At 43.9% G+C, this 14,548-nt stretch overlaps 1 protein-coding gene across 5 annotated transcripts in view; it reads right to left on the reverse strand.

Moving 5' to 3' along the window:
• MAPK10 (mitogen-activated protein kinase 10) overlaps nucleotides 1-8,338 on the reverse strand; it is a 510,659-nt gene extending 502,321 nt beyond the window's left edge. For all 5 annotated transcript variants that reach the window (XM_019488162.2, XM_019488168.2, XM_059722260.1 and 2 more), the window contains exons 1-2: nucleotides 8,277-8,338; nucleotides 7,975-8,063 (exon numbers count right to left, since the gene is read on the reverse strand). In XM_019488162.2, the coding sequence (XP_019343707.1) occupies nucleotides 7,975-7,977 (3 nt within the window). In that variant the 5' untranslated portion in view covers nucleotides 7,978-8,063; nucleotides 8,277-8,338. The remainder of the gene's footprint in view (nucleotides 1-7,974; nucleotides 8,064-8,276) is intronic.
• Between the last annotated feature and the right edge of the window lie 6,210 nt (nucleotides 8,339-14,548).

Below are 14,548 nucleotides of genomic sequence, written 5' to 3' on the forward strand. Positions count from 1 at the left end.
AGCCATTACAGTTTATACTTGTGGCATCTTTTCAGCCAACTGCCATTCAATTCATATGCCATTTCGGTCTGCTCAGCTGATGCTAGTCCTACATGCTACCAAACTTATGTCTGGTAGAAGTATTCATTTGTTTTTGTTGCACTCGTTTGAGGGGGAAAATAGGTTACCTATAAAAATTTAAAATGTTTGGAGTCCAAAAAAAAAAAAAAGGAATTGTTTGGAACATCTCAAAAACGTTAACATTTCCCTCTCCCACCACATACCTACAATAAAACCTCAGTGGATGAATTTAGAGACACTATCAAGATTAAAAAATTGAATATTCAAAACCTCCTTACCTACATTTTTAATGATATTAGAAATTAGTAAAGGTACACAATCTCATTTGCTTTTCCTCACCATCCCTGCTGCTCATTTACTGGCATATCCCTCAGTCCAGATGGTAAACCTGGATGGGTTGATTTAGTACCAGTTTCACTTTCTGTTCCTAGTCACACCTGACAAAATCTGAATGCTGCTATAATCAAGAGAAAAAATAGGAACTGATGTCAAGAAATAAGACTCCTTATTCTCTGACTCACACAGGCAGCTCATAAAGAGACATGGAGGTAATTATTGTGAACCATGGTAGTATCCACAAGCCTATGCCAAGTTCATAACACTGTATGCATATATTTTCTAGTTCTTCACAACCTTTCCAAAATTATATTGCCTTGTCATCCCATTTGTTGCTTGTACAATGCAGCAGTCATAAAAGACAGATTTGAGAACAGGCAACATTTTTAAAAAAATCCATTGTGGCCCACCACAGCTTCTACTATGCTTCATCTATAGGAAATGATTCAAAGGAGCCAACTTCACGCATGGATTGCCATGGCAGATATCTGAGTCTGGCCTCCTGCTGGTACAAGTTTCTAATATTAGCCCTATACACAAAAAACAGAGAGAAACAAACATGGTGTTTTATCTTTTAAAACTCAGTGCACCAAAAATAGAGAGCTAAAATAGAAGAACAAGGAAAATCCTAGCCAACCTGAAACACTGATAGTAGCCCATTGTTTTGTGTGTATGATCATAATCAGTCATGATCATGAAACTTGGATGTTAATTAAAAATGCTAGAAGAGTGACTTAAAAGTCATGAGATTCTTTTTTTTTTTAAATAATTAGAGTTTGTCTTTTCACTTTTGAGATTTTAGGATACACACAGGTCTGATTTGCAGGCTTTTCTCTTAAATTATGAGGACTAGGAGCTTTCATTAAAAAGTTAAAAGATTCTCACATAAATATCTGTTTTTATGACCTGGGGTTTTAAGTTAAACTTCTGATAATCCAAGCCCGTGATAAAATTAAGAAAATTGACAATACTATTGCTAAGAACATATTTTAAGAAAGTATACGAAGTGTTGTATGCATGTGATATGAGCTGTGGAATTTTTTATCACTACTATAAAAAGAGCATTAAAATGCTGTGTTATAATTAACAAAAAGAACTCCTCCCCGCCACACACACACACTAAAATGTCAAAGGCCCTTCAGTTAGAAGTTAACAAATTAACACAGGCAAATTCAAAAGAAGAACAGTTCAAATGCTGAGAAGGTGGGGAGATATGGTCTGTGACAAAAAGGAGAAGAGCTCATTAGTATGTAGCCATTTATCATGTCCATATCTATTTTAGGGATTTCTAATAAGTCTGTCACTTTGGTGTCATTGTTTATCAAAGTTATCACTTTCATGCCTAAAAACTGGAAAGACTTCCAAATACCAAAACAGGTAGCTCACGTCAAGCAGAAAGCTAATCTAGGACAGTATCAATGAGCCCACTAAGGCCGAGGCAAAGTTTTCTTTCCATTCATTCAGAACTACATACAGTTCCAAAGAGGATTTCACTGTGACTGCATAATAAGAATAGCCCATCAGGGTTCCTCATGAGAAGATACTTTTTCTTAATTACAGGGGAGCCCCCTTTTTTAAAATTTCAGTGCATTAGGGCAAAAATCTACCCTGGCTCACACTCCATGAGATCAATAGTGTCAACACACAAAAATATTTGGTTCCTTAGGATGAAATCATGCTCTCTTTGATGCCAGTGGTTAAACTTCCCTTGATTTCAGTGGATACTGGATTTCAAATGAGAATTATTTTCACTATTTATTTAATGTGCCAAAGAGGGCTCTGGTTCTGTGCTCTAGTGATGCCAGTAGTACTCCAACAATAGTGGAAAGGCAACATATCCCACCAGCATAGCAGTGTCATTACCCCTGGCCAGTAGCGTTTCCCAAGCTGCACAGAATCCACTTGGTTTCGCATTCCTTCACCCATAGCTGGAGCTGAGATGAACACTTTAAAGTCACAGCTAAAGAACTATGCCAAAAATACCATTGCATTTTTAAAAGAAAAAGGGTAAAATGGTGGGGAGCAAGAAAGATCAGGGACTAGTGAACCTATGCAATTCTCTTACCTGCTACCATTACTAACAAATAACCAGAAAACACCCTTAAAGCTTGCTATCAGCAGTACTACTCTCCTCAGGCTAAAATATGGTATATATAGCTCTACGCCAAGAAAGACTGTCATGATACAGCCACCCCAGGGATAGCTGTGATGTCCCTAGGGCACCGTGACTATGCTGGCTCCACCCTATGGGCACCTACTAATCTTTCCTGCCACGTCTTGCTGGTATAAATGTGGAATTGGGAGGTTGCCCTTGGGTTGCTGCTCAATTACAGTCCTGACAGACTCCTCTAAACCCTGTGGGTTGTCAGACTTCTTACTGGATCCCACACTCAGGAGGTGCCTTACAGTACACCCCACGCCTTATGGGCTAGATGTATGGCTCCAACACTGCCCCTTTACTATGCCCCATGCCTCACAGATGGTATGCAAACGTTGTCCCTCTGAGGCCTTAATTTAGCTCAGCCTCCTGTTGTCACTGGGCCATTGGCCCCTATCTGCATGCCTTCACTGGTGCCAGGGCTCTACATGGTAGTGTACCCCAATAAGGCCTCCTCCTCCCCTGTAGCCTCAGTCAGGTCCACTGGTAGAAAAACAACAACATAAATATGAGCCCCTGTGCTACAACATAATATGAGTAAATAATACCAATGATATTGAAGACCACACTTTGCACCCTTAAGAGGGCCAGTTTCCCCCTCAGCAATGTGTGCATCTTATCCCCAGGTACTTTAGGAGCTCCTAGAGCCCATTAGTCTTACCAGCAGCTGGACAGGTAGCCAAGCATCTCCATGGAGCTTCTTTGCACAAACTCCTTCCCCCCGGGCTGCTGCCAGAGAACTGACTACCTCCGGCCCCAGCCCAGGGGATTATCTGTGTCCAGGGCCCTGCCCTCTTCCAGTCAGGTGATCAGGTGCAGGTGCAAGCTAATTCCCTCTGTCACAGGGCACCTTAGTGCCTGCTCCTAGAGAGGAGAAACTGCCAGGGAGAGAGCCCTGGCAGAGCCAATTGAGCACAGCTGCGGGTTGCCGGAGCAACTAAGGGGAGCCAGCTACCTGTAGGGGGCAGGGCCTGGCCCTTATAAAGCCCAGGGCTGAAGCCAGGCTGGCAGTTCTCTGCCAGCAGCCAGAGAGGCAGGAGCTCACGGGGCTAACAGCAAGTACCGCTCGAGTGGAGCTAAGCCATGATGTTAAGTTATAGCCAGGCAGCTTTGGGTTGTGTTTTGAGTTACAGCCAGGAGGCTTGTGTTGTGTTTGGTTAATGTTTGTATTACACTCGGAGGCTTGGGTGAGGCTGTAGGGGTTGGAGGAGGCCTCAATCATAGGTACCTCATAGGTGCCTCAATGGGACCCCAGAGGGGTGGGGTGCCCTAGCACCAGTGAGGGCGCAGTCTAGCGCCAAGAGGGCGCATTATTTTCACAGCGCCAGTGAAGGCGCAGCTTGCACACCAGTGAGGGAGCAACTGGCGGCGAGGAGCACGGCCAGTGGGTCGCGGGCACAACCAGTAGGTTGCAGACAGGGGACATAGACCCCGGATCACGTGCAGGGTACATAGACCCCAGCCCCAGAGTGAGGGGCGATTTCATTGCGAAGCCCAGGGTGGGCATGGCGAGCCCCAAAGAGGGGGAGCACCACATCGTATTATTGAGAAGCCCCGTGGGGGCACGGCGAGCCCCAAAGAGGGGGAGCGCCATATTAGGGAGCCCAGGATGGGCACAGCTGATGCCGGCAAGGGCGTCACTTGCGGGGTGCATAGACCCCAACCCCAGGGAGGAGCGATACTGAGGAGCCCTAGAGGGGCCATATCGAGGAGCCCGAGACGGGCATAGCAAGCCCGGCCTCAGGCTAGTGCGGCAACACCCCTCAGACCGAGGCAGGGCGCTGCGGTTGCCCCCGAGAAGACAGGGAGTAGCAGCGCAGCGAGCCCATATCAGAGAGGCTACCCGTGCGGTTGGCCGGAAGGACCGGGGGTCCACTAGGGAGTCCCTGAGCGGGACCACACCATCAGGGGAGGCCCAGAGTAGGCTGGTCGGGAGTCCCAGTGAGAGGCTGGGTACTAGAGAGAGAGCCCAGAGTGGGCTAGACCATAGAGGAGGCCCAGGAAGCGGGAGTGTTGACACACCAACGTCTATTACATCTGCGAGGCTTGGGGCGTGGTATTAGGGGCTGGTAGGAGCCACGCATAGCCCATAAGGCTGGGGTGCCTAGGAAGCACCCATTGTATCGGGAGACCCCCAGGGGGTCTGGGAGAACTGCGGGGACTGAGGTCCCGAGTAGCCATGCCCAGGGAGTCATAGGCAGCCTCCCTATTACATTTTCCAACAAGACGTGGCGGGCGAGAATTAGAGGGTGCCTTGGGCCGGCCTGACACAGAGCGAGGGACCTTAAGGAGATCACAGCCCTCCGCGAAGACCCCGCCATGACACCCTCATTAGCCTGCTGCCTCAGCAGCCTGCACCTGTGTGGGTTCTGTCTGGCTCCTAGGGCCTTCTCTCTAGGCAGTTTCTGCCCGTAAAGGAGCAGGCACATCTTAGTGCCCTGTGACAGACTTTTTTCCCCATCTTCCAAACTTATAAAAATATGGTATTCAGTAAAGTTAAATCCAACCTCCCCCTCCCTACCTGTTATCTTGCTTTGGATCTGCACATGAACTAGTGTCTCAACATACAGGATGACAGCACAATCCCAAAAATCTGATATTACACAGTAATTAAAATTAAGTTGTACTTTGCTTTCAGTCACTAACAAACAAGGTTTCTTCATGACAGTAGACTTTATGTTCCTCTGAAGGACTATTGTTCCCATAATTCTCTGCCTCCATAGATGGTACTATAGTAAGCAACAACAACAAAAAACCCAACACATGACAGTTTGCAGTAAATACAGTGCTGTTTTTGATTAATGCTACATCTAGTCCTTTCTGGGAGGCTATTTTTCTTCCAGGGTAGCCCAGTTCGTAACAGCAGACTTCAAAGAACATGCTGTTAGAAAAACAAAGTATGGATGTAAGCAGGAAGCCAAATTGCATTTGTTTTGTTTTCATGGTTCAATGAAGTGTCTCTCTTTTTCGTCCTTTCCATTGGCCTGATAATACAACCAAGCAGCAAGGCATGTAGCAAAGTAATCATTTGATTTCTGAGTCATCCTTTCCACTAGGGCTACTATGAATTCAGAATGTTACAAGGATAATGGGAGGTTTAAGAGATTTGGGATACTCTCTCCCTTAAAAAGCACATCGATGCCTTATTTTGCTTTTGTTGTTCATCAGCATGATGTTTATGGTTTCTGTTATTCAGGAACCATCATAAGAATGGTATTAATTTGTACTGTGTTGTAGTTTAAGAGAGAGAGATTTAATATTCTAAATATAGAACAAATTTTCTTGATACATTTGCCCCTCTAATTAGTTATTTAAAAACAGTATTATGCAGTATGTGAGATTAATACATAAATCCTACTTTCAAGGAGCCTGTTTTGCTCCCCCTGAAGTCAAGAAGAGTTTTGAAACAGACTGCAACCCAGCACTGGGCCCCATGACAATCCATAAGAATACCATGTTATAGAAAATTTGATAGATCATCTACTGTTTTTGAACGACATTTTTAATATCAAGCCACCAGTTAGCAGCTTTTTGCTTCTGCCCTCCCCCCCCCCCCCCCCCCATTTCTGACCCAGTTTTAATCTTTCATTTGAAGCTACAAACATGCCAATTATGGACAGCAAAAAACACACTCATCTTTGGGGTCTGTTCATAAACTGACTCTTCTAGCACATAAACACAATTAAATCATACCATGATTTAATATCAAGCAGGTAAGCAATCAGGTGAAGGCAGCTACATTTTTCAGGTTAAGTGCTTTTTGCCCTTGTCCCCTTCAGAATGATTCCTGGCATCATTAAGCTCCGCCAAAAAAGCATGCCAACAACAGACCCTGACAAATTATGCAGGCTCTGAAACAGAAGGATATGGCTATGTGTTGGTGTCAGAAAGAAAATGCTGTTTAATGGCTGAGGTCAAATCATCTTTGTCATTCACATTTGTGCCCCTAACAGAGAATGATATTGTTCCATCCATCAAAACAATTATTTTTATGCCACTTTCAGGAGCAGAAAGACACAGCAGGCAAGGAAATAGCAGGGAAAAGATAGCACTTAACTCCAGCAGAGTTGATGTCACTGACTACATGGTAAGGTTCTGAAGCGAGGTCAGAAGATCATTGGGTTCCTACACTTCTTTGCCCCAAGGTTTATTAGACTCCAGTGTGTTTGGATAATGCCAACCACAAACTCAACCAGGATAGCATATGTGACTGTATCAAGCTCTCTCATCCTCCTCTATTTTATTGGCCTTGCATGACAAGGTCTATGTCCTACAGCAGGCTGATTTCAACAAGGTTCCCTGATTTGGTAAGTCATGCCATGTCAATTCGTATTTTTCACTAAGCACTCCTCATCTGTGCCCTCATTTCCCTTTTTAAAAACTGTGTTTTGAAAAAAATGTTTGGTTTGTCTGTAAGCAGGTCTCTGCAAAAGTCAAGGCAACCAAATCCGAGGAGGGGAAGGCCGCATTGAGGATACACTGAGGCTATGCAGCAAAACGGACCCATGTAAACAAGCTTACAATCACTCATGATTAATGCTAAGGACCATGCCTGTTCCGATTCACTGGGAAAACAGCTTTCTTTTTAAGCAATACTATGGCATTCAGTGTTGAAGAGAAATGCATATTATTTTTAATAAGGCCTCTTTGCAAGAGGAAAAAAAAGCAACATTAACATTTTTTGTTGCACTAGCTGAGCTGCCAGAGCCATTTGAAGATTTTCCTGTAAAGCCAGATTGATTTCATTGCAGTCCCAAAGAAATTGTTGAATTCTTTGCTGCAAAATAATTGTTCAGTTGTGTGCTAGAAACAGTTTTCCTAAGGGATCATGCCAATTCCATAAAATATAGCAGTTCTGTGTTCAGTTCCATCTGGGAGTCATGTACTAGAGAATGCCTACCTTAAGAGACCACTTCCTTAAGGAGACCTTAAAGTTGTTTATTAATACCCATTCTTTTAAAAAAATATTCACTGTGTATTTTATATAGCTTTAAACAGGCAGACACCCAAAACAAAAATATATGCTTTGCCAAATTAAAAATCAAGATGCATCTCGCTTAAAAAAAAAAAAAAAGAGCCACAGCAGTTTCAGAGGTAATGGAGCTGAGTACAGCACTGTTTACATACACCAGCTGTTAAAACACTATTGCTCCTGCCCGTGCTGCTTTACCTCTGCACTGCTTTTAAAAAGAAACACACCACCAGTCACCTAAAGAGCCCAAACACAAATGCTCATACGCACCAGAATACAGGAAAATGATGGTCATCCAGCCATAAACTGCCTTCTTGCCTCTGTTAGCAGTTTACTTCATTTACCTGGCTCTCTCCCCCTCTCTCAGTTTTTCAAAACAGCAATCAATATTCATCACCCCACCCTGCAAAGGCAGGTTAGTCACAAAATATTAGCATCAACCACCTACCATTCCGTGCCTGCGGACTAGTCTCCTCGTCCAGCCACCTTTCCCCGCAAACTGCGACCTTACGTGGTATTTTTTAACCACGTTTCAAACTGCAAAGAAGAAGAGATGGGTATTAAAAGAAATAAAATTAAAATAAATGACTGGCAGATGAATTCAAGGCAAGCCAATGTAAAAGAAAAAAAATGCATGAAATAAAAGTTCTTGCGGGGGTGGGGATAAATGCAGAGGGGAGCAAAGCAGGCAAAATGTATGATAATAATGAAATAAAAGAGAAGAAGAAAGAGAGTGGCTTGCTGAATCACCCTCTTTCACTGCCTGGAAACCATTGTGCAGTGTGATGCTGGCTGTACCATTGTGGAACCTACCAGAGACAGGCAGAGGGCTTGGGGAATGGGGCTGCTATGGCAACTGAAAGGAACCCACATGACGTCAAAGCACATAGAGGTCCCAGAGGGGGGCTGGGGGAAGTGGAGAGGAGAGAAAAGTCTAATCTGCAGCTCCACCTATTATATCTCCTGGTGAATCAGGGAACAGATCAGACTGCAAAGGGAAACTAAATAGCCTTCTGTAGCAGTCACCCCCAGCAGCAGCACTGGTATCTGCAATAGCAGAGAGCTAATTCATATGAAGAATAGGTAATAATCAAAAGGAATCATCCTATTCCTGGCAGTTATGACCGCTCGTTTGTACTGCCTGCTGAACACACACAGGGATAAAAGCAGGCAGCCCTGAAAACCACAATCAGATGGGGTTCATTCAGGCTCTTGTCTCAAATCGCTACAATGAACACAAACAATGAGGAGTTATTTTCCTTCCTTATGTAATTCCTTATGCTGTTCAGGACAAGTACAGGCCAGCACGATTGCTCAGCAAGCTGAGCTCCCTGGAAACTCAGGGGAAGAGGACTGTGCATTTGCTCTTCGTTACCAGAATTCTCTGCCCTTTTTGGGATGCTGATGATCCCAGGATTGATAACCCAGCAGCTCAAGAAGGCCAGGTGGTAGAGAGACGCTACTGCAATTTGACTTCATAGAGATGCTTCAGGTTCCTGGAGCTGCCTGCTTTGGGGGTTGTACAGAACCAAGACAATTGACATTTAAAATCATGTGCATCTCACATCTTTCAACAAGCAATTTTTTATTTTTATAAACAGCAAAAGAAAAGGTGGTCTTATGATAACTGCACAAGTCTTGACTTCAGGAAGCCTTACTTCCATTTAGGGACTATAGCTAGTCTGAACAGTTCCAAAAAAACCTTGTGTCAGCACACTAAGCCTGGAATGTTTTGTTTAAAATTGACAAACTTCTGCCAAATCCATGGCAAGGATCTGAGAAGACCTTGCCTAGATTCCTGGCAGGTCTACCCCGGGATTAGGGACACTGGAAGTTCCCTGCTCAGTTTAATTGATGTTTGTATCCGTTTTCCTGCTAATAGCAGCAGTGACATTGAAAAGAACATCCATTTCATAAAGCAGCTTGCCAGTCCATGGAGTTTCTGGTTCACCAGACATGTTACTTAAAAAAAAAAATGTTTTCAATACAATCAGGATCAAAGTCAGGCATTTAAAAAAAAAAAATCAGTAAATGGGAAATCCTGGTTTTCAGACAGCTCCTCTGTACCCCAGACTTCCAGTGTGACCTGGGGCAAATCATTTACCCCCTGTGTCAAAGTTCCCATACTGTAAAATAAGGATAACAACATTTCCTTTTCCCCACCTAATTGCCACCTCCTCAGAGCAAAGAGTATCTTTTACTATATGGCTCAAACCTCAGTTGGTGCCTTTCAGTACTTCTACAAAGTACAGAACAAAATATAAAGATATACAAGCAATTTGCAAAACCATCACAGCATCTCACTGATACTCTCTAGTGCAGATAAACTAAACTGGTTAATATGAATGTTGCTAAAATAAATTCAGGACTAAGAATTATATACACATTATTACACACATCCCCTAATCAAATTTGAATAGTTGGGTTTTTTTCTTTTTAAACAGTCACAGCTACCATTTCCTCTGTCATGGACTCTAGTCCATAGTAAATCATTATAACTCAGATTGACAGACTAACTTTGAACTTTATTACATCCAAGATAATAAAATGCTAACAAAGAGCAACTGTTGAGCAAAGTACATAGGATTAATGCAAAGCTGGCACAAGCACTCGTACAGGAAAATCTAAGGCAACCCCAACATGTGGATTGATGGAAGAATGGTCTTCCCTCCAATTGTTTTAAAAACAGGCCTGGGCAATTCAGTGGAACAGCCAAGCAGCACACATGAAGTTAGTTGTAGCTAACTCCCATGGCATCATGCCTGTGAATATTTTGTGAAAGCTCCTAAACTGAAAACCAGGCATCAGCTCTATTAGTACTACTCAGCCATTACCAGCAAAGAATGAGAGGTAGCCAAACGTCATGCTTAAGCGGAGAAAGGGAGGGTGGGCAGTGCTGGAGAATAACTGGAGAACAAACAACAGAAGGTAAGATAGGCATGATTGCATATTAGTGAGACAGCTTGAGACCTAAAGACCCCCAGGAAAAAAGCTTATCATCAAAAGTGTGAGCCAAACCCATTTTAAAAATAGAACCAACCAAAAGGGACTGACTTTCCCCTACAGATAGATCTGTAATGTGCTGAAACATTTAATGGGGCTTTCTCAGGAAAATTTCCACTACAGTTGAATGCAACACCCCCCTCCCTTCCAAATCCAACACATAAAAGTCCCATTTGGCAGCACTTCATCACAGCAGCAGTGCCGCATGGAAAATTTGGGCATGTCTGGGTAGGATAAGAGTAGATCATTTCTTCATCTTGGGAATGAGGCTATTTTTGTTCTTGAGACAAGCGGGCTTCCATGCTTCTCCGTCAGCTTGTTGAATGAAATCATTTAGTTGTATATACTTTCACCATTTGTGCATGGGAAAGTTATTGAAAGCTACATAGCCCCCAGTTTGACCTTGTGGCTCACCCTTGACATAATGCCAAAAAAAATGTTACCAGACAACAACTGTATATAGGTGGACCTATTCACTGTGCAAAATGTTCTTTGTCCTCCTTTTCTTTGCATCCCATCTTGTCATAATCATAAACTGTGAGCTCTCAGAAACAGATATATTCTGTATGGTATCCAGTGCAAGGATCTTTGGTTGGGGTATCTGGACACTTATTCATTTCTAAAAAATTACAGATATCTTATCAGCTCAAATTCAGAAGATCCAATATAGGATCCCTAGAGTTTTAGGGAAGGCTACATACTTACCAAGTGAGATGACAATCTGAATGAAGCAGGTGTCACAAGCACTTTGGCTGCAGTGTTTGATCATATCCTACCTGTGTGGTTGTTTGTGTAAAGTCTTCTCTTGATTTTGTTTTTATATTCTTTTTTGTTCAAAGTAATAAGAACTATGTGCATAGCATGCCTAAATATGGACCACAATGAGTAATTTGAATCTGTATTTACTTATTCACATATCTCAAATAGATTATTTCCCTATGGTCCTTCCAGGCCTTCAGAAGTGTCATAGAACTGTAATATTGCAGTCAGGGGCAGTCTGGAGATAGGGACTTTTCCCCTGATAAGTGTGACACTGTACACTGCAGGGATTAGATACTAGACTCACTATAGGCATTCCTGATTTCCAGTATATGGATGCTGATATTCCTGAAAACCAACCACCTGCATTTTTTCTGAATTACATTGGAGGCTTGAGGTCTTGAAATAAGAATCAATCTTCTAACATTCAGATTCTCCTGAGGCTTACATACAGCCTCCAGCACATTGACCTTATCAGCTAATTTTAATAACATCTCAGGAATTTGATATAGCAGTTGTTTCATTTTTGTGTCATTCTAGATCAGAAAATAGTGGCCAATGTTGGCCTGCATAAGAAGTACCGCAGCATTTTTACCTGGTGGTCTAGCAGCTAGGATTTCGCATTTTCACCACTGCCACTCAGTTTCAGGGGAAATCCTCGTTGGGGAAATCACCCTACCTCCTTCCTCAGGGTCCCTTTCCCACCCAAATGGCATTCCTGGGATTCAAGGACTTTGGGGTCTCGTTTTACCTCACTGGAGCCAGGCACCAGTGAGGTGCAGATACAGGGTGGCGGAGAGCCCAGGCACCAGTGAGTCACAGTGACAGGGCAGTGGAGAGACCAGGCACCAGTGAAGCATAGAGGTAGGGCAGCAGAAAGCCCAGGTGCCCGTCAGTCGCAAAGACAAGGTGGCGGAGAGGCCAGGCACCAGTGAGGTGCAGAGATAGGATGGCTGACAGCTCAGCACCAGTGAGGCTCAGAGATAGGACGGCTGAGAGTCTGGTGCCAGTGAGGCACAGAGACAGGGTGGCGGAGAGCGCAGGCACCAGTGAAGCGCAGAGATAGGATGGCTGAGAGCTGGGCACCAGTGAGGTGCAGAGACAGGACTGCGGAGAGCTCAGGCACCAGTGACAATCAGAGACAGGACGGCGGTGAGCCCGGGCGCTAGCGAGGCACAGAGACAGGGCGGTGGAGAGCCGAGGTGCCAGTGAGGTGCAGATACAGGCAGCGGAAAGCTGAGGCACCAGTGAGGTGCAAAGGCAGGGCAGCAGAGAGCCCAGGTGCCCGTGCGGCACAGGGACATGGCGGTGGAGAGACAAGGCTCCAGTGAGGCACAGAGACAAGGCAGTGGAGAGACCAGGTACCAGTGAGGTACCAGATAGGGCGGTAGAAAGCCCTATCCCTGGAACCAACAGGGAACTTCTGTCTGGTTTAGGGGATTGTTGTAACTCAGAACTCTTCCTGCAAAGTCTTCTCAGTTACAGAGAGGAGCTGCACTTCTATCTGCACCCAAAGTTTAACTTATGCCATACTAAAATTTTGTTTTGCTGCCTTTTTACTTTGTGTGTATGTAGCTGAGTGCCTATTATCTGTTAAATGAAAAGTAACAACACAAGTGGTATGGCAGCAGTAAAAATGTCATGCTAGCAATAAGAATTGTTGGTTGTAGTCATGTTGGTCTAAGGATATAGGCAGGCAAGGTTCTTTGGGTAAATCTGATATCTTTTATTAGATCAATTAAATAGTTGGAAAAATTGTTCTTTGCAAGCTTTTGGGCACAAACACCCTTCTTCTGGCATACAGAGTCTGATGGTGTTCTGCATGAGCTGCCGCTGGTCCTGCCAAGCCCTCCCAGACTCCAATGACTTCTCTGCAGACCCCACCTGCCTTCCTCACCTCCTCAATCCCTCCTCAGATCCTGCTTGCCTTCTCAATCTTCCTCTAGCCCCCATCATGGCAGCCCCCTATCATGACTTACCTTAGATGTGGTAGTCATTTTTTACTCCATCTAACCTCCCCCTAACCTCCCTGAATGCCTGCATGCACCCTAGGTGGCAGGGTAGCAGGTGCTGCTAGTCTTCTGCCTATTACTCAGGGATGGGAGTTGACAGAGTACACCTACACTGGTGTAACTTACACCCGTGTAATTTTATCCTTGATTTTTTTCCACCTTTGGGCAATTTTACACAGGATATGAATATGTTATATTGTTCCTTCTTCAAACTGATGGAAAGAGGTTACACTGGAATAAATAGACTGTGTATCCACGATCTCATTCACTGCTTTCTCAAGACTTAGGATGGGTGTAATATTATGCTGTCTCCCAGTCTTTTCTTTTTTTAAAGCTGGAATCTTTTCTGACAAACTGGCAGATGGATAGGAGCTGGTAACTGCCATGTTGCGTCATCATGCTGTACACTTGTCCTGTCTTAATTGCTAATTTCAGTCATTCTGGGACAGAGATCCTGCTGTAACTATGCAGTTACAAAGTTTATGCTTTGCAATAACTAATGTTAATCAGAGAGTTAACAACATGGCAGACACATTTATTAATAATGCACTTAACACTTTAAAATGCAGATAATTCCATTACATTGTATTAACACTTATAACTTTGTCACATAGTAAATCTTCTGGTTAAAAGCATTAATGTTGCAGAGACCAAATGAAACCATCAGTGTGTTTACAGTGTAACTACAGTGTACTGTAATTACTGTAAGGGTGTTTAAGTTTATCCCCCTCACTATTCTTTTTCTCCATCTTATGTATTTTTCTGCAGACTTTTTTCCTGTTTGGTTTTTATTGGCATAGACAGATATTCATTTACAGTGATTTAAAAAGAAATTGGTGGATCACACAGGGTAAGTTTCTGCAGTTTAGCTTCACTTATTGAAGATTAGGAATAGACAGATGAAACTATGGTGCAGCTCGATCCTATATGAGTTCCCTCACCATGTTCCTCACTACCGGTTACAAACTGGTGCAACTGCTTCATCCAGTGGTGACGTGTATGAGGTGCATGGGGGCGCACCCCCTGAGAGCACTGGTGCACCCCCTGACAACAGTGATCCCGGGCAGGGGGGTAGGAGAGAGTGCTGGTCATTCTGGATTCTAGGCCTGCCCTCTGGAGTGTCAGCAACTCCACCCAACTTGGTGTCATCTATGGATTTGCTTAAGGGTACACTCAGTCCCAACATCCAAATCATTAATGAAGATGTTAAATAATACCAGACCAGTGAGGTGCAGAGACAGCACAGTG

The sequence above is a fragment of the Alligator mississippiensis genome, chromosome 2, assembly GCF_030867095.1.
Source record: "Alligator mississippiensis isolate rAllMis1 chromosome 2, rAllMis1, whole genome shotgun sequence".
NCBI lineage: Eukaryota > Metazoa > Chordata > Crocodylia > Alligatoridae > Alligator > Alligator mississippiensis.